Below are 12300 nucleotides of genomic sequence, written 5' to 3' on the forward strand. Positions count from 1 at the left end.
CGGAGGCACGCTCCCCACCTTGAACGTTTGCCATGAATGTCTGCTCTGAGCCCCTTGACCTTAGGGAAGGACAAGACTATACCACGTGAGCCAAATATTGGGGTGACATTCTCCTCACTAACACCCCATCCTAAGCAGTGCATGACTCAGAATACATCAGGAGATCATTAAAAATACGTCCCTCTTTACCCGTTTTAAGTCCTGATGAATTCCAGCCAAAAAGCAAATTCCCTGTTTCCTCCTTTCTTTCCTGTCACTCATGAGCTATGAAATCTGGGGATTTTTTAGACGATGCCATTTGATAGAACCAAAGATGTCTCTGTCGTATTTTTCCCATTTCAATTTAATTTTGGGGCCATTTTGACTTTTGCTACTGGTCCTTGCTCCTTTATACTTACTCACCAGGTTTCTTTGCCCTTTGCAGTTCTAACGGATATGATAGAGTCCATTAACTTTGCTCTTTTGGGATTTCCATGTATTTTCATTACTGTGTACTAATATATTTAGGGCGTTAAATAGCTTCTATGGAAGAGTGAATTTATTATCTAATAATCGATGAATCAGGTCGTGGACACCTGTGAAGGCTTCAGCTGTCTTCCTGGAGGAAGTCCATTACCTCCCCCGCTGCCCGTCGTAGGTAAACTAGAAGGAAAAAAAGAGGCAAAAAAGATGATGCAGTCAAAAAGCTAACATGTCGTGGACAAATGCGAGGAGGCCTTTCTCTCAACCAAGTTTTTCTCATCCTTCAATGCCTGTGTTCTCTGGAAGTGAGGAGACAAACCCATAGAGGGGGAAGGGGGAGAGCCACGGAAGGCTTCCCGGAGGAGGTGCTAGCACGGCTGAGTTCATAGGATGATTACTCACAGCCAGCAAAGGGGTGTTCCTCTGAGATGCAGGGAATGCCTTCAACAGAAGGAAATTGGAGAGAAACAACTTGAGTTCAGAGGATTATAGGCCATTTCAGGCGCCTCAGCGTGAAATACGAGCTGCCTCCTACCTTTTTCAGCTGCGTCCTTTCCTTTAATTACAGAACTAGAGTGAGCAGAGCAAAACATTCGAGCTGGAAAGAGTGAAGGCAAATCATGTCCTGACCAGCTAAAATCTAAAATCCGATTCTACACACTAAACTCACCAATTATCATCAACTGGAAACTAAATGCCCACAAATATTATCTTTATGTCTTCTCTGACATCTGTAATAATTTTTCTTATTCTTGGTCTTAAATTGAAGATGGAGGCCCAAGAGCATGGGTTCGGTTGGGCGAGGAAAGCAGCACTTGGTCTAACATAGCTTGTATCCTATTTCCTATTCCATTCTTTCCTTTTCTTCTTTGGAAACGACACAAACAGTAACATAATTTAGATTTTATAACAAAGCTAAAGAAAAGCAAATAAACCATTTTTAGGAGTTGGGTTTTTTTTTTTTTTAAGAATTGATTTGACCTTTTTATTATCTTTATTATTATTATTATTATTTTTTAAAGATTTTATTTATTTATCCATGAGAGATGCAGAGAGAGAGGCAGAGACACAGGCCGAGGGAGAAGCAGGCTCCATGCAGGGAGCCCAACGCGGGACTCGGTCCCAGGACCCCGGGGTCACGACCTGAGCCCCAAAGGCAGATGCTCAATTGCTGAGCCACCCAGGTGCCCCTCATCTTTATTATTTTTAAAGAGTTCTCTCTTTGCTGTGTTTTCTGAGTTCCTCTCCTGTCTTCTTATCATCTCTTTTCCATAACCATGCTTCGGATAGTGTTTTAGTGATTTCTAATTGGGTTTTTCAGTTCTTACCCAATCTTAAAAAGAGCCAACCTACATTTCAGTTGTATATAAATCTAAGATATTTCCAAGTACAAATGAGGGAATGTCAGTATCTAATTGGATTACACGGACTTATCTTTAGTAAGTATAACGTAGCATTTGGAGAACAGGCAATGCATGTACATTCAGCTGAATAATTAAACTATTAAACGACCGCATAGTTAAAAGCTACAGAATGAATTCTCTACAAGAATCCGCAGGACATTAAACTAATGATTTTTGTAAGGCATAAAGCCAATAAAGTCAGATTCCATCTAAATATTGACTTGTACCACCTCCTGAATGCAAGAGAGTTCATGAAGATAATCGCAGACGAGCTTCCCCTGGAGAAATATATTTAAGACAACTGGAGTAAATAAGTATTTGGCTTTTTGATGATCCCCTTGTCCCTGAATCTAAATTTGTGGAATTCTTTGTCTATCTATGGACATCCCTAAAACAGGCACAGGGGGGAAAAAAAAAAGTGTTCCTTTGATATCTCTCTAGTTTATCTTTTCTGCTCTCATTTGCTTTTAACAGCCACGTTCTGTGGTTTTCCTTTATGTGCCGTCTGTGTGTTGGCTTTGTTGAACGTTTCTTTGGCATCTTTGATAGTTCCCAGTTGGCTTTCACAGGTGCTGAGCGTGTTACCTGGTTAAAGAAGCCCTGCCACAGTGTCTGAGAGAAACAATATAGAAATTTGAGTTGTGCTGCAATTTGGGGGAGAAAAATCTGCCATTTATTTTCTGTTCCTGTGCTCACCATAGGGAGTGGACCTCGAGGGGAATGTATGGTATCTGGACAAGCTTAGACCTTTAACTCCTGTTAAGCCATCCCAAGACCGTGGTGTGGTCCAAAATATCTCTACTACTTTTCTCTTGGCAGAAGCTGTCACATGATGTTTCTAGCAGTTGTTTTGGCAAAAGCAGTGGAAAACTGAAGAGCATACATACAGGGGTCTCTTTAAAGAATTTATAATACATATTAAATAGTGTTCTGAGTTGACAGGTCTACTGTATGATCATAAATGTATCTTCTATATAAAGAAAAATTTGGCATCAGTGAAAACAAGCCGAAAGAGATGGACTCTTTCCCATAGCTGGAGTAAGTAAGTGTGCAGAATTATTAGCATCGTATCTCTTCTATAGGGAAGAAACCTAAAAAAAAATTGGCACAAGCATTCATTATTTATGATTCATTGTCCAGTATTTGGTGCATGAATACCATGCTTACTTTTATGTGAAGATGATAAAAAAATCTCCCCATTATCAACGTAGTAAGAATTTTGAGTTACGAACATTTTATCTGGTCTTTTTTTTGTAACCAGTGCAATAAATCTGCATGGTAGTGGGAAGTTGGGCCATATTTTTTTTTTTCATTTTTTTAAGTCATGTTCCACTATGTGATAGTTTAAGATACAGAGTAGGTGTTCTTGCTTTATGCATAGTAAGTGTTTAATAAGGAATGCTGCTGGATCAGATTCGGTTGTTTGTAGGGTGGATCCCACTATAGCTACATTGAGATCCTGATTTAGTACAAATGTTCGGAGACCTAGGAGTTTCAAAAAATCATGTCCTATAACATAAAAGTTAGATGGGAGGGATCCCTGGGTGGCGCAGCGGTTTGGCGCCTGCCTTTGGCCCAGGGTGCGATCCTGGAGACCCGGGATCAAATCCCACGTCGGGCTCCCGGTGCATGGAGCCTGCTTCTCCCTCTGCCTGTGTCTCTGCCTCTCTCTCTCTCACTGTGTGACTATCATAAATAAATAAAAATTAAAAAAAAATGACTAATAAAAATTAGATGGGAGACACAGTTGGGATTTTCTTTTGGATGATCAAGTTGCCTTATTTTTTTATTTTCTTAATTTATCCCTGGTATTTTCCTTAAAAACAGCATTTTCCACAGAGTCCTTGTATAATATGTACCAGGTGGTCAGAAGAGAGTTCTGGAGCTCATTAATCAAATGGCCCTTGATTTCTGCCGAAGCTACTTCAGTGAAGATATGTATTTAAACACATTGAAAAGCATTAAAATAAAAATAATATAGTCAAAAGTGGAAAGACTAGTTTTCAGATAACAAAATGAAAAATTTTGTAACTTGATTCACAATAACAGATTTTCTGAAAATAGTTATTATTTTATAGGAAGCAAGAAAAATGAAGAATTCTTACCAGATTTGAGAGCTACAAAAATTCTATATGATTTTGAAGGAATAAAACAGAGGTTTAAAAGCAGCAAATATACTGGGTATAGATAAACCAAGTAATTGAATTTACTTAGGTTACTAAGAAAAAAAATTGGACTTTTCAGAGATTGAGTTTTTGTCTTACTGTAAAAGAATGCATTTATATTCCTGATCATGTAAGCTATATTGGAATTCATGAGATCCCATATATGCTTTAACCTAACTGACACTCTGTTGAATTCAGAGCATACTTTTCTTCTTCTCCAACTCTAAAGATGGAACAGTACAGGTTGTAGTAAAATTCTTATATCTTTAAAACATTGTCACTTTAGAAATTAAGGAGATATCATGGTTTCTTTTATTGGCTGCCTTATATTTCAGATGAAAGAAAATATATCTGATGAAGCCTAATGTCCAAAACATATAGAGAAATCATAAAACTCAACAGCAAAGGAACTAATCAGATTAAAAAATGAGCAGAGGATCTGAATAAACATTTTTCTAAAGAAGACCTACCGACAGCCAACCAGTACATGAAAAGATGCTCATTATAACTAATCATCAGGGAAATGCAAATGAAAACCACAATGAACTGTCACCTCATACCTATTGGAATGGCTGCTGTCAAATAAACAAGAAATAACAAGTATTAGAGAGCATGTGTAGAAAAAAGGGAGCTCTTGGGCACTCTTAGTAGGAATGTAAATTGGTATAGGCTCTATGGAAAACAGGGTGGAGGTTCCTCAGAAGATTAAAAATAGAACTATCGTATGATCCAGCAAATCCACTTCTGGGGAAATATATCCAAAGGAAATGAAAACACTAACTTGAAAAGATATGTGGTACCCTCGTGTTCATAGCTGCATAACCAAGATGTGGAAACAACCTAAGTGTCCCCTGATAGTTGAATGGATAAGGAAAATATGACCTAGGGCAGCCCCAGTGGCCCAGCAGTTTGGCGCCGCCTTTGGCCCCGGGTGTGATTCCAGGGGGATCGAGTCCCACATCGGGCTCCCTATAGGGAGCCTGGTTCTCCCTCTGCCTGTGTCTCTGCCTCTCTCTGTCTGTCATGAATAAATAAATAAAATCTTTAAAAAAAAGAAAATATGACATATATATATATATGATATATATATCAGCCATAAAAAAGAATGAAAGGAATATTATGCTGAGATCAGTCAGATAGAGAAAGATAAATAGCATGTGATCTCTCTTATATGTGGAATCTAAAAAATAATAAAGCTAAAAAACCAAGCTCATAAATACAGAGAACAAGTTGGGGGTTGCCAGAGGCAGAGGGTGGCAGTGGTTGAAATGGGTGAAGTCAAAAGGTACACGTTTCCAGTTATAAAATAGGTAAATGTTGGGGATATAAGGTACAATATGATGACTATAGTTAATACTGTATTTGAAAGTTAATAAGAGAATACACCTTAAAAGTTTCCATCGCAAGAAGAAAAATCATAACTATGATGATGACAGATGTTAACTAGACTTATTGTGGTGATCATTTGGGAATATAGTAAACAAACGTTGAATCATTACATTGTACACCTGAAACTAATGAAACGTATGTCAGTCACACTTCAATAAAAAAGAAAGAAAATAGATACAATTAATTCTACCTGTGGATCTGTGATATAATCTAATTGATGAAGCTTAGAGATAATGTTTATGTTAAAAATACAATCCCTTTGGACATACGACTCTAGATTTCATTTTTTCTTTTTAACTGGGCATACAACTCTAGATTTTAAATATTTTCTCTCAACGTACTGGAAATAGTCTACTGTCTTCTGGCTTCTCTTGATGCTTTTGAAAAGTAAACACTTTGGCTAATTGTTGTTAGTGGGGAGGTAGGTATACCAGAAGCTTTAAATCTGGTTATTGAAGAATATGGGGTGTTTGGCATCACGGTTTCTGATATAGCATCAATTCTGATAATGAAAATGTCTCAAGTATACTTTTGAGAATGGATGATTGCAGAGGAATGGATGAATAGATCCTCATTTTAATGTTCAGAAAACTATTGTATATTGATCCAAGCAGTGGCCGAATCTCAGTAAACTTCTAAAAGGAATTTTACCCTATATGTTGAGGAGACCTGGCCCATATAACCCATGCTGCATTTTAATATCCAGTTTTGTTTTAAATCAGCTTTACTGGTAAACTGGAGCCAAATAACTATAGATATTTGGGGTGCTTGGGTGGCTCAGTTGGTTAAGCGTCTGCCTTTGGCTCAGGTCATGATTTCAGAGTCCTGAGATCAAACCCTGCATCAGGCTCCTTCCTAAGCAGAGAGCCTGCTTCTCTCTCTGTCCCTCACCCTACTCATGCTTTCTCTCTCACACACACTCTGTCTCTCTCTTAAATAAATAAATAAATAAATAAATAAATAAATAAATAAATACATCTTTACCAAAAAAAAAATTATAGATACTTGACTGGCAATTGGCCTGATATTTTATTGCCCATTAAGCTTTGGTGTATGAGTGTAACCAAGGCCTTCATTGCTCAACGGCAGTGGAAATAAATGGCTTGGGAGTGTGGTACAAGTGCTGGCCCCATGAAAAAAAAAAGGATCAGGTGTTATCTTCATATTTTGCCCTCCAGTTTTGCCCTAAATCTTTTAAAATCCTTGATAGCATAATCTTGTTACTTCTTCCCTAATCACTTCCCACACACAAACAGAGTTTGTTCACAGCCTCTTTGTCTTGCTTCTGGTGATATTAGGAAAATATGTTATTGACTTGTTGGCACTAAGGTATGCATAAGATTTGAATTGTAATAGCTCTTAAGCAAAGGAATGAACCTTTCTGGCATTTAAGAAATAAAACATTTTTAGTAGTGGGGACATTTGAAATCTCTGAAATAACATATCAGTTCTCACCTACTACATAAGTGAGCAAAGTTGACTAATAATGATCAGAAATTCAGAAATATATATATATATATATATATAGTGTGTGTGTGTATTATATATAGATACGTATTTATAAATACACATGCTTTAACAAAATCTTTAGAAAAGAAAGAAATTAATAGGTGGTAAACTAGAGAACAAGAATAACCACATTTATGAATTGGAATTTGATGTATCATTTTTAAATTCAATAAAGACTGAAAAAAATAGAAGAACAAAATTCTTAGAAATTCAAATACACTAATGAATTATGATAAAAACAAATTTTTGAATAAATAAGTAATTAGCAGTGGTACACCGATTAATGATTTTGTTAATAGATCTTTATATAATGGGCATATGTTTGTAATTTAACTACTAAACTTATTTTTTCTTCCCTCCCAGTGCTAAAGAACCCAGTGTGTAAATTATATAGATTTCCCACATCTGACAATAAGTGGATGCGAATCCGGGAGCAGATGTCAGAGAGCATACTTTCTTTTCATATTCCTAAGGAATTGATTTCTCTTCACATAAAAGAAGACTTGTGTAGGTAAGAGAAAATAATCCATGATTGTCTCATGCTATTTTTTCTCTAAGCCATTTTTTCTTAAACTATGATTATAACATAAAAATCTAGACTTGCACTGTCTAGTATTGGTGGCCATTAACCCTGTATGGCTGTTAATCATTTGAAATTTCCAGTCCATTTTAAGATACTCTTTAAGTATAAAATACATATTTTGAATTCTTATCATACAAGCAAAATATCTGACTTATAATGAAATATTAAAATTTGGTGTTATATTGGGGTTAAATAAAATATATTAATTTCACCTTGCTTTTTTTTTCACCTTGCTTTTTTTAACTTTAAAAATGTGACTACTAGAAAATTTTAAATTACATATATGACTCTCATTTATGGCTTACATTATATTTCTATTGTATTTCTGAGAAAGGAGTAAGAGAAAGGAAAAAAAGAGCCTAGATTTTAGAGAAAACCAGATGAGAAAATAGGTTGTAAGGAAACAACCTAGATTTAGGGAAATAAGGATTGAAAGAGGGGCAAGGAGAGATATCTGAGAGTAGCTGAATGAGGATAATCAGACCATAAAAATCAGACAACATGGGGATCCGTGGGTGGCTCAGGGGTTTAGCGCCTGCCTTCGGCCCAGGGCGTGATCCTGGAGACCCAGGATCGAGTCCCACATCGGGCTCCCTGCGTGGAGCCTGCTTCTCCCTCCTCCTGTGTCTTTGCCTCTCTCTCTCTCTCTCTCTCTCTCTCTCTCTCTCTGTGTCTATCATGAATAAAAACAAATAAAAATAAATTAAAAAAAAATCAGACAGCACTATTGACTAGGGACAAGAACGTGTTCAGGAACCTAAGCAGACTACCTACAAGAGCTGGCTGCAAGCACGATTTCACGTAAGCCAAATTATTCAATATTATCCTTACCCAGAGCTGGTACTAAGCATATATGATGAGGAAAACAAATCCCCAGGAAAGAAGAGCAAACTTACGGAGTTTGGATCTTTGAAGTCATAAAAGAATCATCAACCTCAGCGTTGTTGCACTCAAGGTTATAGGACATGGAGAACCGCTCCTGCTAGTATCGTATAAAGATCGGGAGGTTCGGGGAGGATAACTGTTCTCCCCAAGTGTCATAGCCTAAGGAAGGAATCCACAGACAGAGAGTTCGAGGTCACGCATAGCACCTTTATTCCCTCCGAGAAGCACAGGAGAGGAGGTACTAGAGGGGGCTCAGAAGTTAGAGTTAGGCCTTGCCCGAAAAGTGGCCCCTGACATCTGCATCTAAGTTAGCCAGTCCTATATTCTCACTAAAATATCTGAATCATGCCAGTCCCTCTGGCCTGCAAAGTTTCTGTTGAAAAATCCAGTGACAGCCTTACGGGGTTCCCTTGCACGTTACTGTTTTCTCTTCTCTTGATGGTTTTAAAATTGTCTCTGTGTCACTCACCACATTTGCCATTTTAATTACTATGTGTCTCGGTGTAGACGCCCTTGGGTTGATCTTGTTGGTGGGATTTCTGTGCCTCCTAGAGCTAGATTTTTGTTTCCTTCTCCAAATTTGGGAGATTTTCAGCTATTATTTTCTCCAAAAGTTTTCTGCCCCCTTCTTTCTCTTTTCTTCTTCTGGGATCCACATAACCTACCCACACTAATTCAAAGACATGCACGCACCTTTGTAGTTACGGCAGCATTATTTACGGTAGCCAAGTGTGGAGGCAACGTAAGTATCCATCAGTAGGCGAATGGATAAAGCAGATTAAATATATATATTTGTCATAAATGGCAAGATTTCATTCTTTTTTATGGCTAATTCTAGTGTATAGTATATATTAGCCATAAAAAAGAATGAAATCTTGCCATTTATGACAAATGGGTGGATCTAGAGAGTATAATAGTAAATGATATAAGCCATTCAGAAGGCGAATACCATATGATTTCACTCATATGTGGAGTTTAAGAAGCAAAACAAATGAGCTAATTAAAAAAAAAAAGAGACAAACCAAAAAAATAAACTCTTAACTATAGAGAAGAAACAGATGGTTACCAGAGGGGAGGAGGTCATGGGGGAGATTAATAGGTGAAAGGGAGAATAGTACACTTATTGTGATGAGCATTGAGTAATGTATGGAATTGTTGAATCACTGTATTGTACACCTGGAATGAATATAAAACTGTATGTTAACTACACTAGAATTAAAATTTAAAAAACTTACAAAGATACAAAAAGTGGAAAATTGTGATCCTTCACAAAACATGGAAATCTATTAACATTATTAAATACATTATTAAAATATAAAAATAATACTACATTATTATACTCCATACCCTTTATGATATAATGACTAATTATTAGGATAATGTTTTGGGGTTGAAAATCTTTTCTTGTTTTGAAGTTTTTGTTTTTATTTGTTTTTGTTTGTGTGTTTGTTTTTGAGGCAAAGAGGGAGCACAAACATGGGGAGGGACAAAGGAGAGGGAGAGGGAGAAACAGGCTCCTATTGAGTAAGGAGCCTGACTTTCAGCTCGATCCCAGGAACCCCGGAATCACAACCTGAGCCAAAGGCAGCCACTCAACCACTGAGACCCCCCAGGTGCCCAGGGTTGAAAGTCTTAGTTGATGGACCACTAATGCTATTTCATTTTAAAATACAGCAAGCTAGTGATAAAGAGAATTATAAAGTGAATGAAGAGAAAGACCCCTACTATTACCCTAGTCTCTGGGTTGTTTTTTTTTGTTTTTTTAAAGATTGATTGATTGATTGATTTGAAGGGACAGGTAGGGACAGAGGGAAAGGGAGAGAATCCCAAGCAGACTCTCTGCTGAGCACAGAGCCAGTTATGGGGCTCCATCTCACAACCCAAGATCCTGACCAGAGCTGAAATCAAGAGTCAGACACTTGGGACGCATGGGTGGCTCAGTGGTTGAGCACCCGCCTTCAGCCCAGGGCGTGATCCTGGGTGCCGGGATCGAGTCCCACATCGGGTCCCTGCATGGAGCCTGCTTCTCCCTTTGCCTGTGTCTCTCATGAATAAATAAATAAAATCTTAAAAAAAAAAAAAAAAAAAGAGTCAAACACTTAACTGGCTGAGCCACCCAGGTGCCCCACCTGGGTCTGTCTTTAGTCATCAGTTTAGAGATTCCCTCAAAGGCTGAGCAGCTGACCTTCGGCATGTCGACTACTGTCGAGTCCTGCACGGTGCTGCCTTCAACCCCTCTCTCCACTCCTGTTCCTATCTCTCCGTCTACCTGTTCACTGGCAGTGAATTGCAAAGGGAAATAAAGAAAGAGTAGGGAAAAAGGAGAAAGCAGCCTTTTCCATGTATCATCTGCTTTCTCCACCACCTTTTCTATGTATATTTATTCAACCTTTTATTATGAGAACCATAGGAAAATCATGTCTTGGGAAAGGAAGAGGGAGACGTTCTGTTTTCAAAGTACTCAGCGTAACACCTTTTTTTTTGAGAAATTTACTAAATGACTTCATAATCACAATACATAAGGGATTGGAATTAAAAAGCAATTTTAGTAGGCATAACTATAATTAGTTTTATTATTTTTTAATACACCAAAGTGTTTCCACTTACCCTGTTCTCTTTTCTTTGTATCTTTTTTTTTTTTTTCTGTACATTTGCAGAAAAAAATAATGTAGAAGGGGCTAGTGGGCAGTTTTGGTGGAGACCGAAGAAAGGGGCCTCCAAACAGGAAGTTCCATTGCTAAGAACAAAACTAGGAACTGTCATCAGTATACACTAGAAATTGTTCAGAGGAGAAAGAGCCCATTTCAATACTATAAAACCAAACTATATAAAAACCTGATGGATCTGAAAATTGACGAGGCACTGTGAAGAGGAGCCTAACCACATATCATGTGCTTTCTCCACCTTTTCTGTATAAAGCTCTTATAATTAGTTTTTAAAAATCAAAAAATACATCTTTAACATTTTGTAAAGAGGAAGAGAGGGGGGAAAAATCACGCTGAAGACCTCAAAAGGGAAATAGAAAAACTGACAAGCCGTTGCATTACAGTGTAGGAAAGTGTGGGTATCATGAAACAGAATCAGAAATCCACAAGGAAAGAATTACCATCCTTTAGGGAAAATGCTGTAAAGTGGAGGGAATAATGAAACTTAAAAATGAAGCAACCAAATGAAGTCCCCAAAGCCAGTAGAAAAGCACAGATCTGACGCTGAGACATGGCATCAGTAATATGGGAGACAAACATGATAAGCTCATCTCAAATGCTACATGAGGGTGAAAAATGGTCAAAATGATGAGAGAGAAGATGTCAGATGTACAAGGCATGAGAGCACACACTGGGAGTGTAGTTGGGGAAGAACAACTCATGCAAAAGCGTGAAAGAAAACATAAGTAAAAGAGCAAAAGCTTGAAAAAGACCAAAAGCTTGAAAGAAAACATAAGTAAAAACTTATGCAGCTTCAGTATTTTTTTCTTTGAAATCCTAAGATCAGGGTAACCTTCCCCTTCCCCGCAGAAGCCCATAGAATAATGTCTACAGATCTTTGAGAGGAAAAGATTGTGGCCCCACTTGACTGTATAGGGCCAGGTTCTGAATGTTTTATGAATGAAGGTGGAGGAAATGACATAAATGTGCAGGAGTGACTCAAAAATGCCACTCACAAAACTTCCTTGAAGACTTTCCTTGAAGACATGTGCCATCCAATGAGACAAAAATTTAATTAAGAATTATATTTATACAAATTGAACACCAATAAAAAATAAATTGATAAAAAAAGAATTATGTTTATACTATACTTCAAGTTGGTATAGTATAAAAATCAAATCACATCACCAAATGTATGTGACATTATATATAATATATATATATTATAATATCATATAATAATATAATAAATATATATA

General features: G+C 37.3%; 1 protein-coding gene across 11 annotated transcripts in view; it reads left to right on the forward strand.

The window, feature by feature from the left end:
• The window catches only part of INPP4B (inositol polyphosphate-4-phosphatase type II B), a 366072-nt gene that overhangs the window by 172497 nt on the left and 181275 nt on the right, over positions 1–12300 (forward strand). For all 11 annotated transcript variants that reach the window (XM_038564555.1, XM_038564564.1, XM_038564554.1 and 8 more), the window contains one exon: positions 7292–7439. In XM_038564555.1, the coding sequence (XP_038420483.1) occupies positions 7292–7439 (148 nt within the window). The remainder of the gene's footprint in view (positions 1–7291; positions 7440–12300) is intronic.

The sequence above is a fragment of the Canis lupus genome, chromosome 19 (genome assembly GCF_011100685.1).
Source record: "Canis lupus familiaris isolate Mischka breed German Shepherd chromosome 19, alternate assembly UU_Cfam_GSD_1.0, whole genome shotgun sequence".
Classification (NCBI taxonomy): domain Eukaryota; kingdom Metazoa; phylum Chordata; class Mammalia; order Carnivora; family Canidae; genus Canis; species Canis lupus.